We start from the raw sequence: 15,213 nt of genomic DNA, 5'->3' as shown, positions 1-15,213 counted from the left end.
GCTGGTTTGTCCCCAAACGAGCCCATGTTTTGGTGGCAGGCTCCAGACCAGCTGCTCCCGCGGGAGGCCGCAGCTGGCTCTGCTCCCGCCCCGGGCGCTGGCCGGCTGCCTTAGCGTGCCGCAAGCAATCACACAATCAGCGAGCTTTGAAAAGACCTCTGAGCTCTTCGAGTCCAACCGATGACCGATCCCACACCGTAGCACCGCACGCCACGTCCAGTCTTTCCTTAAACACCTCCAGGGGCGGGGACTCCACCACCTCCCCGGGCAGCCCATTCCAATATCTAATAACCCGCTGCCATTTTATCTAGTCTCTTTTCTCCCCAGGGCCCTGGATTCTGACACCTACAGCTGCTGCAAGCCCCGCCGGCCGCCCCGCTCCCCTCAGGTCACAGCCGGGGCGCACCGCGCCCCCCCCCGCCGCGGGCCCCGCGCAGGCGCGCCCCGCCCGCTGTAAACAAACCGCGGGCGGCCCCGCGCAGGCGCAGCGCCGCCGCCGCAGCTGCGCACGGAGCGTCGGGCGGTCGGGGTCGGTCCGGGGGCGCTGCCGGAATGGACGAGGACGTGTTGACCACCCTGAAGATCCTCATCATCGGCGAGAGCGGCGTCGGCAAGTCCAGGTGAGGGGGCGCCCGCCAGCCCTCCACAGCCTCTCCTGGTCGGCCGGCTTCGGCCTAGGCCCCTTGTCGGACAACGCCGTCTGGGCGCGGCCTGCGCCCCGCAGGGCCGGGCCCGCGGGGGGAGCTCCCTCGCCCCTTCCCGGCCAGGCCTCCGGCGGGCGAGAGGTTCCCCCCCTCCTCCACAGCCTCCCGCAGCCGCCGGCCCCGAGCTGGTGTCTGCCAGGCTCAGCTGCAAACAGATGAAGCGGGGCTTCTGTCGGGCTGCCCAGGGTCACCCGGGCCGCCCTGTGCCCGGGGCAGCGTTGCGTCGAGGGGAAATAGGTGCCCTTGTACATCTCCGTAGCGCTTTGGGGTTAATGTCTAGTCTGCAATACCTATGTGCAGAGTCACAAGTGACCCAGCATTGGGTGTGTGCGGGAGAGCACGGGGACGCAGTAAAGTAGTTCTAACACAGTTTTTTTTTTTGTTTGTTTGTTTCTTTTTTTTTTGTTTGTTTGTTTTTTTGCTAATTACAGGCTTTATCAAGTACTTTGAGCTTGATTTCTTCTTTCCTGCCGTATTCATGGCTTTGGCTAAGCTGTAGCTCCCAGCTCTAAGGAGTTGGGATTTCATTTATGTGGGGTTTTTTGTTTTCGTTTTTTTAAAACTTCTTTTGATAGTAACATAGATCTTGCTAAAGGGTGTGGGATACAAAATATAATTTTATATTTGATATTTTTATGCCAATAATATGTGTTCTCTGTCATGAACCTAAATTACATACAAGTTGCTAATTAGGAAAAAAAGCGCCCATATTTGTTATAAGTCTGTCAGTTACTCATTTGAGTTTGCTACTGAAGTGATAATTAGTACAGTTGGCCCCTAGTGACAGACATGGTCTAAGCAAATTTCTTTTAGTTGGGGTCATCTCTTATATATGAGTGGCCATATGGAAGAATTTTTCCTGGGGCAGATAAAGCACACAGTGGTTTTGCATGCCTATTTATATACATGTTTCTTTACATCAGAAAGCTTTGTAAAAGAGGCATTATGTGGAGGAAACAAAAATGCTGTTAAACGAGAATAGTGCAGTTGTTCATGTACAGGAATTTAATATTGAATTGTTCCTAAATCTGTGTCTCTTACCTATTGGTTGACTAAGAAAGTTCAGATGTTAAACAGGTATTAGCATGGTGGAGTAAGTGGTTGGAGTCCTGACTTCTGAACAAATGCTGTCTTAAACGTGGTTCCTGTGAGGGTGCTGTGCTTTGTAGAAGACTGTAGTTACATATGAAAAAAAGGTAGAAGTTGGCTGGGCTTGGCATGCAAGACTGGTAAAACGATGGTTTTATTCTAGTAGCAGTATAAGGGTTCCATAATTTCTCTGTTCTGAATGAAAATAGTATTGGTTGTAAGTAAACATAGCTGCTCTTAAATAGCATCCTTATACAAGCATCTGAAGGTACTGGTAAAACCTGTGTGCAGTGATTTTTAAAAAATTACTATTTTTTAAATCATTCTTCGATAAATATAGCATTTGGTAATTAAGGTTTTGGAGTAAGTAGAGAAGAAACGTAGGTCTGTGATTAGCTTGGAGCTGTCACTCATTCTCATTGAAATAAAGAAATTTCAGTGGTCACTGTTTTTGTCAATGCAGGACTCTGTCCAAATGCTAAAAAGCACTTGTCTTCTAAATTCACATGCGGAAAGAGGAGAAAAGAACAGGGTGATGGGGAAGACCAAAAAGTAAATAAGGCTCTGTTTTGTTTCTCTGTCCTGGAAATGAGTAGAAGCTGTGGTCATAGCAAACAGCTGCCTGCCACATGCACTTGCCACAGATACATTAGACTATTGATTTTTAGAAACTGCATGCTCAGAACTTTTGTCTCTCACAAAAATATTTATATTTGACACCGGTGGCATTATGGGCCACTTCTTTGAGGGACCCTGCAGTGCTATGGTGTGATGTGCTGTTAAATCTTAGTTGTAATTTTTTCTATTGGTAGCAAACACATTCATCAAGATAAGGAGAAAGGTTGTGTGCGTGAGTTATATACAAAAGAAATACAAAATCATAAAACATTGAGGAGCTATTTCTACTCTTCAGCTTCTGTGTCTTTATTTCTGATGGGTGTTGTCCTTGCTGTTCCCCTGTGTGCCCAGTTCAGGGAGTTATTTCTGGGATGAAAAACTGACTTGGAATTTATTTCTCAAGCTTACAGAAATACTGTGTGAAGCAATATTGAAACAAAATAAAAAATACAAAACTTTTGTACTGAATTCTGGAAAAAGAAAAATAGAATAAGGTTGAAGTAAAATGCTTTGCAAAGCAGCTCACATGACTGTTCAGGCCACTGATTTGACAACTTGTGTGGTACTTTGTTTTCAAAGACATACTCTTGGTAATACATGCAGAGAAGAAATACGGGCTCAGGTAGCAGAGCATGTCTGCTGTATTCTTTCCATGGTCTTTTCTTTTTTTTTTTTTTACATATTCTCTTCTACCAAAAAAAAAAAATAAAAATCAGATGTGGGTTTATTTCGGTATGTGATCTTGCTGTTCCTTTCAAACTTGTAATTTATTGGCTTCCAGCGAGGTATGGATATGCTGCAATAATAGTATCTTTTACTTTTCCTTTCTCCCTATCAGCCTTCTGCTGCGGTTCACAGATGATACATTTGACCCAGAACTTGCAGCAACGATTGGTAAGTGTGTGCTGATACTACCTTAGAAAAACAGATAACGTTTTCAGTGTAAAATTGTGGTTTGTTCAGACTTGTCTAACGTGTAGTGAAGTTCAGACGTGTTTGCCTTTCTGTAAGCACTACTACTCTCCCACTGATTTATCTGTGCAAGATAGCTGTCAGGTTTTTGCCTAGTAATATTGCTGTCCAGGCCTTGTGTCTGTGTAATATGATACTTGGTAGCTATTCTGCAGGTACTGTTAACTCTTCCAACTTCTGGCAATACTTGAGTGCACTGGCCTCTGCCTGGCTTCTGCTTTTCCCCTGTAGGGAGGAAATTACAATGTGTCTCTTTTTCTTCTACTTAGGAATCAGTTCCTTGGCAGCTAGAATCCTGAGAGAAGTGAAAGAGAGCCAAGAATCTAGAGCTGCTGGGGAAAAAGACAGTGACGTGTCATTGCTGTGCTGGTATTATACCTACCAGCATGGGTCAGTTGTGCTGGGGGAGAGTGACCCAGAATCCAGGCTACACTAAGTAGATTGGTTCTCAAAGGAAGCAAAATGGAACTTTTAAGAGTGTGATGCAACTCTGTGCCAAAGTAATAACTGAAATTATGGAAAATAGAGATACTTTTTTATGCCATCACTTCAGTTGCATTTTTTACTTTCCCTGTAGGAACAGTTCTGTCTAAGAGCTTATATAATTTTTTTCTTTGAGTTCAGGTGTTGGTAAGCAGGACCAGCTCTGTCTGATTTATTAAGAATTAAATAAATAGATTTTATTTTTCATTAATGTTAATAAGATGCAGGAATACTATTTCATATAAAGCACTGAGAAGCCAAGGGAAGGAACATGGCCTATTTTTGTTCATTCCATTGTGTATAAAAAATGAAGTTGTGCAAGTAGCCGCACCTCAGTTTATGAGGGAGGATAGTGTGGAGGGAAACAGGAATGAAATAGATCACGTGGTGAAGATGGCAATCTTGAATTCTAGTCTAATAATTTTGGCACTGTATATATTTCAGGTCCTGTTACTTTCTTGATATGTCAGCCATGCAAGCCAGAACATTAGCAGACTAGCTGCTTCAGCTTTCATGATGCTTTGGATATCAAAAGAGTAGTTCAGTCTATGAGTGGGCATCTTTATTGTTTGAGGGCTTTTCGTTTGTTTTTAATGGTGGGGTTTCTTTTTTTTTTCATTCTGCTGATTTTTTCTGTGCCAAGAATTGGCATCAGTGTGCTGTTTGAGAAACAAAGGGATTATTTCCTGAAGTAATTCCTCGGGTTTGTCAAAATGCACAACAGCATGTGTGGTAGCTAATCACTGGTTGTTAAATAGCAACAATTCAAGGTTTACTGCTGGCAGATCCTACTCAGCTCTATTTCTGATGTGGATGAGGAGGAGTACTCCGTGTAAGCATTACTTCAGATAGAGTTTAAGCACTGAAACAAATCTACTAATGTGGAATGAATGTGATCATTTGGTAGGAAAAGTCAGTTTATAGAGACGGACTAGTCTGAGCAAATGCTGGCGTAGATCACCCTGTTAGGCCAATCTAGCTTATATTTGAGGTAGTGCTGTGCAGTAGAGCTGCTGTGACCCCAGGATAGTGTGTGGGGCACTCCTAGGGGATAGCGGGTTCATTTTTTTGGCCACTTAACTAGAAGAGGACAGAATCTAGGTTATTACATGTTTTCTTGTTTTTCTTTTTAAACTACTGTCCAGTGGCATTGCCACTTTTCTGGTGAATGTATTTCTAAGAAGCAAAATGTCAGTTTTAAATTCAGGGCATGATTTATTGTTCATATAGATAAAACAGTTGGAGTGAGTTCCTAGAGGTAACTATTGTGCTGCGTGAACACAGACCCTAGATGCCAATTTCAGGTACTTAGATGGCGAAATTTCAAAACACTTTCTCTAAGTCTTGGCTCAAAGTTCTTTTTGTGCTAATTAAACACTATTCTGTTTTGAGTTAGGGGTCAGAAGGACAGAAGAAGAAGATTTAGAGCCTTTCCTGTTGAAACAGAAGAGTATGGTGCTTTTTCCAAATGAATGGACTATAAATAATGTCTTCTTTCAATGTCATCTACATACTGACTGCTGAACCGGCTAACGTGGCTATATTTTTTTAATTTGGATTACAAAGTGAGGAGAATTTTAGTTGGTTTAGTGTTCTTTAAGATATAGCAAGAACTGCACACAAATCTACAATACTGAGGAAAACCTTGACAGCAGCACAGCTGGTGCCCTGTGATGACCTATTGAGACATCTTTACGTTCATAGATTGCACAGACATATTGGTTGCAATTTAAAAGAAACCCTAAGCAATTGTTTCATGTGGGTTGTTCTTCAGAACTTAGTTAAAATCCTGTGATATTCTTCCAAGAATAAGCTGCTTTTGGCAAATAGTTCAGCTTTAGTAGCTTCATTTGGATTAAACATGTTTTCTTTAACTGAGCAGATTACCTGTCCTTGTATTCTCTTGAGGCTGGCTTGTTTGTTGGGCTTCGTAACATGAGTCTTACCAGACTACGTGTACCCCAGTATTTTCTATTGTCCTTACTGCTCATGCTTGTCTTCACTTGCTTGGCTCTTTGTATGATTTTAGCTAAGTGTTCACTGCACTCTGTATTTTGCGAATGAAGTGATGTATTGCACAGTTCTGATGTCTCTTAACTTTTTAGCTTTCTTTGCATTTGGAATCCTCAAACTCCTAAGCAGTCCAACCTGTCACTTACCTACAACACAAATACTGCACCGTAACCAAGTGTCCTCTTCCTATAAATACAGTGTGGCATTACTGGCCTGAATGTGAGAGCAGTATCAGTGACAAAGCTGCTTTCTGTAGATTGTAAGTTCATAGTATGTTAGTGTGTAGTGCTGAGGCAGAGGGTGTTAACACACAGGAGTATGGTCTAGTAGTGCTGTCTTGTTTCTGGCTGCCTTCCAAGGCATGCTGGAAAGCACTGTCAGCTGTCTGATACATCAGGGTAGATACATCATTCTTGCAAGGTCAGAACTGATACCTGTCACACTAACATGTTTGTATTTCACTGTTGGTTTTAGGAAGTATAAGTACCCTGTTTGTTCAATTCAACAAGATTTTCTTGAGCCTTAAATTTTTTCTACTTAGCAACCAAAAACTCAAGTATTTAAAAGTTTTCTTTTTGTTAATTGGCTTTTATATGTGTTAAGCTCCTTTGTTAGAATTCTATTTTACATGCCTCAGTCACTTTAAAAGATGTATTTTGGTGTGTTATTATTTTCACACTTTTGCTTTTCAACAGTCATTTTAACGCATAGGGTTTAGTCACTATTTTAGTTTCTTATTTTACTTGCATTGCTCTTGCAGAATTTAAAGTGAATTTTAAACCTGCAGCCAGGCTAACAGAAAGGTGTATATATCTATTTTCTTTAAATGCAAATTGCTGAACTGTGTGGGCACAAGATACTGAATCTGTTTACTCAATGGGAGAAGGATACTGGGGCTTCAGAATGCATATAATATGTTTGTCTTAAGGAAGAAAGTTTTCTTTCTTGAAATTATTATGACATTTGAATTTGTCATGTTAAGTGTCCAATAGACTTGTAATATCTGCAGTTGCAGGTTTTGGTGCCAGACTAATGGCTAAGAGTGCACTGTGAACTGTTGGACATGCTGACTGAACTGCAGGTGGGGATTTTTGGAGTTCAGGGGAAGAAACATGCAATTACAGTGGAAGAAAGAGATTCTTAGTCTGAAAGTTATTGCTGAGTGCTGAAAAGCAGACAGAACAGAATGTTCTCTAGGATCAAATTGTGTCAAATTGCTAGCATAGCAGTCTTCTGTGAACTAGGTAAAGTTCTAAGAATTGGTGTTTAAAATACAGTTAATAATGGCTGTTCTTTTCTGTGAACATAACTGCAGAATAATGTACCATTCTGGTGCATGGTATTGAACATTATATTACTGCTATGTTAGGGACTAGGAGTCCTAGTACCTGAAAAAAACTAAGTTCTGTTCAGTTACTACAAAAGTTGGTGTACTTTGGGAAAATTTTGCTTGAAAGAGAGTACTGGCTTCTTCCAGTGCAGAATGTTGTCTGAAAAACATCTGACACTTCAGGGAACACTTCAATGAGCTGAAGCTGTGAAACAGTGGAATAAAAATTATATTTTTCTATTTTGAAACAATGCTTTTTTGAAGTTCAGGGCAACTGAAGTTTAAATCTGCTTATAATATGCAGTTTTTTAATCACCCTATATATCCTTTGTGACTTTTATGTTGAATGTGTTTTGGCAGCTGTTTGTATTTGTATGTAATCTGCAATTAATTAGGGAATGTAAGTGCAGCACACTCATCCTGAGGCTCTACTCTTTTGTATTAGAATAGTTAAATTCATTTTCTGTTAGGGAGTATGATGATTTACATTGTAATTCCAAGTACAAAAGCGTTGCTGTTGTGCTTGAAAGTTGTTCTTATAGAAGTATCGACTTCCCATAGTGCTACTTCATTTTAGAGCTGCTGCCCGGTGGGAGGTAGAAGTTGATCCAAAATACTTGAAGAGTATTTCTAGTTAGTTACTTGCTATTTGTAACCTAAGGGTTAAATTAAAGCACAACAGATCATAACTGTGCTGAGCCTTTCAAACACAGCTGTGTCACTATATTCTTTAAATTTGCAGAAACTAACATGTTGCTCTGCTTGGTCTGAGCTTTGTGCTTCTTGTCCTTGAGCAATTGATAGGCTGCTAGTTCCTGGGGGTGGAGGACACATGAACAGGGAAGAATTGTTTCACGTTGGAGTAGATGACTGAGCAGCAGAACCATTACCTTGCTGTCTGTTTGGAGAATATTTGTGAATAATGAGTAGAAAGTTAATCCATTTGAATTACAAACTTGAAAATTTGTCCTGGAATATGTGCTTCAATACAAGAGATGTAGTATTTGCCTTACTTCCATAAAATATTTTGAGTCAATGGCTTAAAAGGCCCTTAGGCTTTTGCAAAAGTTTTTTTGAGTTTGATTTTATTTTTTCCATTTCTCTTTATTTTCTTTTTCAAAGATAGCTGTAATATGTTTGAAGAACTAAAATATCTTTCCTCCTCTAGGTGTGGACTTCAAGGTGAAAACTATTTCAGTTGATGGAAACAAAGCTAAGCTGGCAATATGGGTAAGTCTCTCCTAAGTTCTTCATGTGTTGCTTTGCTATAGGAATAGCTAGGGTTTCTATAATATATAGTTTGTATAGAATCCTCTTCTGTTAATATGAATGTGATTTAGAGAAGTGAGAGGTAAATACTGCAGCATTCAGCAGGTGCAGTGAGCTGTGGGAACAACTGGCTGATAGGGTAGTTCTGCTGCCTGTGAGCTTCTGCAGTACTAATTCCAGGTCTCTTTGGGATAGAAGTAGAGAAAAGGAGGAATTAAATGGTATTAAATCAGTAGAAGGGTGCACTTCTTTATAAAATTTTGCCTTTAACACTGAAGTTGTGTATTGATAGTTTAAGAATTACAGTTGCATGCTCATGTTACCTCTTTAAACCCATTTTTTGTCTTGACTTCATAGTCGTCATACAAAGGCTTATATAGGCTCAATGTCAGAGTGGTTCGTAGCAGATGCATTTTAAGGAGAGAGGGGCAGTGTTTGTAATCATAACTTTAGTGTGTTCAAATTCTGCTCTAGTTAAAAGTAGAACTTCCATTGCAGCAAGTGAAGAAACAGTACTTCCAAGCTTTGAAAAAATACTCTCCATTGTGTGAACCAGCCTCCACACTTATGTGACTTGAAGCACATTTTTGAAAAGTTAGACCCAGTTGTGTCTTCTTGTGCCAAGCAAGATTAAAACTTGTTTCTCATATAAGCAAGATATCAGACTTCTGTTTCCTTGGGAAGTAGCAGTAGAACATGAAATGTGTATTGCAGTGTTTCTTGGAGCTAGCTTGGAGGGTGCTTCATACCTCACTAAGGCAGAACTTAGGTCTTAGTTACAGCAGTAATCATCAGTGAAATAAATGAGTTTGACAAGGAAAGTAAATGCAATAGCTTGACAGAAAATAAAAACAGCATACAGGACGAAAACCAGACCAATAGCAGAACAAGTTAGAGTTTATTTTCTTTCATTTTGGAAAATAGAAATAATCCTGAGGTAAACTGGAAAAGAAAAGCTTGTGAAGGTGCATCATGACACAAAACCAGTTTTAGGTGTGTGACATTGACTGAATGGCTTGTAGAATGTTGAAATCCAGTTTGCCTACCCAAGGTTCTTTGTCAGGGAATCTACAGTGTTTCATGTGTCACTTTTAACCTGGGTAAATTGAATAAAGTTGTTTAAATATTCTGTGCATAAGTCTTCAATGAGTGTGCACTGTAATTTAATCTCTGATAAGAAAACAGCATTCTAATTTTGGTGGGTTTGGTTTTCTTATTCCAAAGCTATTGACTCTTTAAATTTTAGGGTGTAAACCCTACTTAAAACTGGAAAAACCTCTGACTTACTCCTTCTTCTGCTGTGTTATAGCATGTTAGTGCATTTACCCAGATACGCAATCAAATTTAATTGGACCAAATGATTGAAGTGAAGGAACTGGTTTTGTTGTCATGGGCTGTGATGCTTGTTAGAAAATCTTAGCATTTCAGCTATGCTGCTTTCTTGCTGGTTGCTGCAGTACTAGCTGCACATCAAATGCATTTGCAGAAATGGCCATCTTACTGTTATATAATCTAGTTACATACTACCTCTAATAGTTCAGTGTTTCCCAGGACAGACTACATAAAATCTCAATGTGTAGTAAACCAGCAGGGGATGGAATAAACTCAGCTAATCTGCTAGTGGGCTATAGTTTAAATCTTACTTTTTATCTTCAGTAGAATACCTGAAAGCTAAACTACATTTTACTCAAATTCTGAATAATGGAACTTTCTGAATGGTTTATTAGGATACTGCAGGTCAGGAGCGGTTCAGAACATTAACCCCCAGTTACTACAGAGGTGCACAAGGTGTTATCCTAGGTAAGTATATCTTTGCATGCTAGTTCAAATATTTGTGGCTTTCTCGTGCATTGCAGTTACACAAACTTCTATAGCCTTTATATAATATCTAATTGATATTAAATATCTTTGTGTTGAACAACTCATATTAAAGCATCTTGGTGTCTCAAGCTCTTTCTCATGTAGTCAATCTGACTGGCTTGAGAATCTCTGATTTTTGCATGACAATAAAAGCAACTGCTATCTGAATGGATAGCTTGGAGCTGTTGTCCTTGTGCTGTCATGAATTCATTTATTTATTGCTTTTCATTTTTGCCTGTGCTTACTAAGTGCAGAGTAAACAGATATTCTCCTCTGTGTGGTCTCTGTATCAGTGTGATACAGCTTTTTCTTTTTCTTATCCCTGTTGCTTTTTTCCTTGTGAAATTGGTAATATAAACAGGGTGGGATCTGGCTAAGGTTTTTTGTTATTTGTTTCCCAACTGATGGAATGTTGTAGTCAGAATCACTTAGAAAAGACCAGGTGGGCATGTGGAAAGCACCCAGCTGTGTGTGTGAGAAACCCAGGCAAAACACATAATTTCAGCTTCACAGGCAAGTCTCATTTGTGCTTTTTTTTGGTGTATGGAGGCCTGTTTGCCAAAGTGCTGCTTCACTGCTAGAAGTGAGGAGCTGACTAAAGTAAGGGGTGTACCTTTAATTTTCTTGACGTTGTTTCTGACTTTAGAGAGTCTTGCTAAGCTATTGTGTCTAGTTAAATTGTTTAACGTGGAATAACATCTGCCATGTGACCTCCTGATAAATTTCCCAAGTTGTGTGTTGCATTATCTTCCTGGTATAGGAAGGTACTGTTGACACATGTCGTGTCAAGTCCCTTAGTTGCACTGAACCTGCCACTTACTGTGGCAGTTTACCAGCTGTAAACAAGTACTGTTTGGGGGATAGAAGGTTTTGCTGTTGAAATTTGCTCTCCCATTTTATTCAGTACTTCTGTTACCTGTCTTCCAAAAAAAACTCATGCAAGCTGAGTTACAGATTGGATTGAAAGAAGCTGTTTATGCCTGTCTGCACATGGGATGTGAAAAAAGGAAAGGAAAAAAGCAAAGGAAAAAGACACTTTCATAGCTCCACTACTGAAGGTTGTGCCATCCTCTTTGCATAGCTGTTGTATAGTGACTTTAGGTATCCTACATGAAGGATCTGCTAGTGTAGAATTCCTTGGAGAATGATAGTCTCTAGCTTGTAAACTAGAATGTGTCAAGGATTAGTCTGAGAACCGTAGGTGGTTGAAGCTTGGAGTTATTCTGCATCAGTGATTTGAGCTGGTGGATGTCCTACTTTTTGCCAGTTGTTCATATAGAAGGTAAATTTGAATCCTTAGAACTCCTTCAGTTTTCTGATTCAAAAAGCCATCATTTTTGCTCCTTTTGTAATGTAAGCTGTAATTCTTGGAAAAATATTGTGGAATAATGTCACTAATATCTTTCAGTTTATGATGTCACAAGAAGAGATACTTTTGTCAAGCTGGATAACTGGTTAAATGAATTGGAAACATACTGCACAAGGAATGACATAGTACAAATGTTAGTTGGAAACAAGATTGATAAGGTAAACCAAATTCAACTGCCGTAAGTAATCTGCTGGTGTGTTCTGTTAATAAGGATCATTAATGCTTTGTTTTATTATAGGAAAACCGTGAAGTTGACAGAAGTGAAGGCCTCAAATTTGCAAGAAAACATTCCATGTTGTTCATAGGTATGTTATAGATATTTGCAGAGATCTTGATTTTTGGTACATAGGGAAAAGTACCACTTCTGTAGGATTGAGAGTCTTTATGTGTGCAGTCCAATTAACGATATTTCTCACCTGCACTGGGCACAAAGATAATGGGTATTCCTGTTTTTTAAAATTGCGCCCATGTCCACATACCTGTTCTAACTGTGGATGATTATGTAGAAATTCATGAGGATGAAAGGCATCTGTAGCTTGAAGAAACCTGGTTTGGGGTTTTGTCTGATTTCTTTTCCCAGCTGACTTGCTAAGTTAATAACAGAAGCAAAATGAAAGAGGGAAAACTGCTGCTATTGGCCAGCCTTCAGTATAGCAAAATAGCTGGTACCTGAGAGAGAAATCTGTATTAGAACTGGGATGTAAAAATAGGTAGGTATATAATTAACTTAAAAATGGTGGGTGGGATTCAATAATGACATAGATATGACTGGAGCAAATATATTGCTCTCATCTTGCTCTAAAATGAAGTGGATTTTGTAGGCAAAGCCATGTAACAATAAATTAAAAAATGGGTGTTGAAGTCACTCTCTATGCGTCTGTTTATTATGTGTTTCACCTCAGGATCAGAAGACATTATTTTACAGGATTATTCCAGAGCAAAGCAGTTCATTGACATGTACTCATTCATTCTTGTAGACTTTTTTATCTCTGACTGAAAACTTACTTTTGTTCAGTGTCCTGCTGTGTTTCTTTTTTAGCTAATGTTAGATGTGGAAATAAAAGTTCAAAGTTGAGGCAGAAACTACTAAGTGCATGGAAGATGAAAATTAAATGAAAATTAGACTGTAAATGTGCATAAATATATATGTATATATATGTGCATACTACATATGTTAAGTATCTGCATGGCTGCATAGATGAACAGGGCAAGCCCCTTGTGGAACTGAACAATTTCTAATGGTGACTGTTGTTCTCATAACATAACCTGTGGGCAGATTTCTTAGCCAAAGTAAGGATCCTGAGTGAAATTACCTAGAATTCTGCTAAGTGCCAAAGGAATGAGATCCCTTATTGTTTTTTATCAGATGAGTTTTAATATGGAGTCTCACCCAGAATCCTGCAGTATGGATCCTTGATTTATATGATCTGGTGGTACTAGAGTTATGATTAATGTGCAGAACTGAAATATAGAACAGCAGCCAGGTTTTTCAGATAAGTATCCTAATTTTTCTTACTGGAGTGCTTTCCACAGAAAAATAAAGCTAAACTATAGCTGTCTCCATATGTTCTGGTGAAGTTCAGCTTGAAAGCTCTTCTCTTAAAATAGTTTGAGGTGCTACCTGTGTGGTGACAAATCCACATAGTTGCCAATTTTGGCATTGCTACGTAAGTAGATTGTAGAAGTTTTAAGTCTGTTGTAGGCTGAAACTTAACTGAAAGAGAAATATTAAACAAGTTAGCAGAAGTTATGCTAACATTTGACTTTTTGTGTCCCTTCTCTAGAGGCAAGTGCAAAAACATGTGATGGTGTGCAGTGTGCCTTTGAAGAACTTGTTGAAAAAATCATTCAGACTCCTGGACTGTGGGAGAGTGAAAGCCAAAACAGAGGCGTAAAGTTATCAAACAAGGAAGAAGGATATGGAGGAGGAGGAGCATGTGGTGGATATTGTTCTATGTTATAAACTTTGGGAAGCTTATTCTTTGCATATTTAAACAGATAGTTACATCTTTCTGTACATAAAGTCATTAAATGCTATTTTTAGGGACCTTGCAGTTTGCACATATTTGTTTTGTATCATGGCAGTGAACACTTGTAGAAAAAATGTTCTGCAGCTTTCCCAGTTTGAAAATGTTATGGTAAGCATGCCCAATTTGCAATCTTCAAGTTTTTATAAGTAGCATAAATAATGTGCAAGAACAAATGCACTAAAATTTTACAACTGTATACATTAATTGTGTAACTATTCTAAACAAATCCATCTAACAAATACTGCATTGTCTGCTCTTTGTCTTATTTTTAAATTCTGTTGAAATTATAGAACTATATAGTGTGCACAGATATTGGAAACAGTATGAGCTATAAATGTTACATTTCATCTCTTCTAGTAAATGCTTTTTTTAAGGTATTAAAAGCAACAGGATTATACAGTTCTTAGACAAATCTGCTAAAAATTTTGTCTTTCAGCAGTGCAGTCTAAAACACAAATTGGCACAAGCCCTAGTTGGCATCAGCACTTTCTTGAAGAGATGCTTTGAAAGCTTCCTTTGCAAAGCTGGGAGATGCCATGTTTTCCTTTTAATCATCACTTCAGTTGATGGCTTAACTGGAGTTTTAATCCTGTGATATTTATATACTAAATTTGTGGTACTCTTGCACTCTAGGTTTTTATGATGGTCTACTCTTGACTTGCTGCAGAAAGTCTTCATTGTTGGCAAGGGGTCTGAGTGATGTTACTGTTCTTTCATTGTGAATCAATTTGCCACACTTCAGTATGGATTCCTAATTTTCTGAAATGTTTGTAATATAAGTTTATCTCAACTGTAGCTCACTGTGACTGTGAGATCTTATCACATCTGCTCTGTGCAGCTACTTATTCAGAAATAAAACTTCTGTCACAGACACTAAATGGGAAGCTATAGGGCTTCTTGATCTCTGTATGAAAAAATAATATTGCAATGAGTATTCACTTGAATTTACTGTATCAAAGCCAATGGTTTGTTTCAGAAGACTTGTATAGACTTAATAAATTTTTTTCCACAGTATTCAACTTTTTTAACCTCTTTCTATTGCAGAGTTCTATATTTTCTGGCGCATATGGTTTAAATGAGGTCATTTCATACGTACAGATTATTTCTAAAGGACAAGACAAAGATGCTGTTCTGTGTGGGTTTTCTTAAATAATCACTATAGTGCAGTCAGTAAATGAACTATTAGGCAGTTTCTTGTAAGTATAGTGAATGGACAGCCTCTTTTGTTACTGCAAGGTTTTGTTTAAATGTCAGCATACATGATCTGTGTTTTGCAACAGGTCTTGGCTGCTTAAATACACTTTCTTCTTCACATGGAAACTTTGTTTTCTATTCTGTTTTATACTTGATAGAAAACTACCAAAATTTGAAGACTTAACCATGCTAGTTGTTTTTTCTAAATACTGTATCTAGTATTGTTAATGTAGTAGCATCATTTAAATATGTAAATGTAATTAACATTAAATTTACATAAAC

General features: G+C 38.8%; 1 protein-coding gene across 1 annotated transcript; it reads left to right on the top strand.

Annotated features, from left to right (window-relative positions):
- The first annotated feature begins 462 nt into the window (after positions 1 to 462).
- Positions 463 to 14,751, top strand: RAB18 (RAB18, member RAS oncogene family). Its single transcript, XM_058832410.1, has 7 exons — positions 463 to 620; positions 3,250 to 3,305; positions 8,378 to 8,439; positions 10,206 to 10,278; positions 11,747 to 11,865; positions 11,946 to 12,012; positions 13,492 to 14,751. Exons 1-7 carry the CDS (start codon positions 553 to 555, stop codon positions 13,668 to 13,670), a joined length of 624 nt encoding a protein of 207 aa, XP_058688393.1. The 5' UTR covers positions 463 to 552; the 3' UTR covers positions 13,671 to 14,751.
- Positions 14,752 to 15,213: the final 462 nt, after the last annotated feature.

The sequence above is a fragment of the Poecile atricapillus genome, chromosome 2, assembly GCF_030490865.1.
Source record: "Poecile atricapillus isolate bPoeAtr1 chromosome 2, bPoeAtr1.hap1, whole genome shotgun sequence".
NCBI lineage: Eukaryota > Metazoa > Chordata > Aves > Passeriformes > Paridae > Poecile > Poecile atricapillus.
Note: the sequence above shows the minus strand (reverse complement) of the source record. Positions and strands in the feature narration are given on the sequence as shown.

Coding starts and splice junctions, on each gene's coding strand:
- RAB18 (XM_058832410.1), top strand. CDS start 553: ATGGACGAGGACGTGTTGACCACCCTGAAGATCCTCATCATCGGCGAG. Junction 11,866..11,945: donor TTGGAAACAAGATTGATAAG/GTAAACCAAATT, acceptor GTTTTATTATAG/GAAAACCGTGAAGTTGACAG. Junction 12,013..13,491: donor ACATTCCATGTTGTTCATAG/GTATGTTATAGA, acceptor TCCCTTCTCTAG/AGGCAAGTGCAAAAACATGT.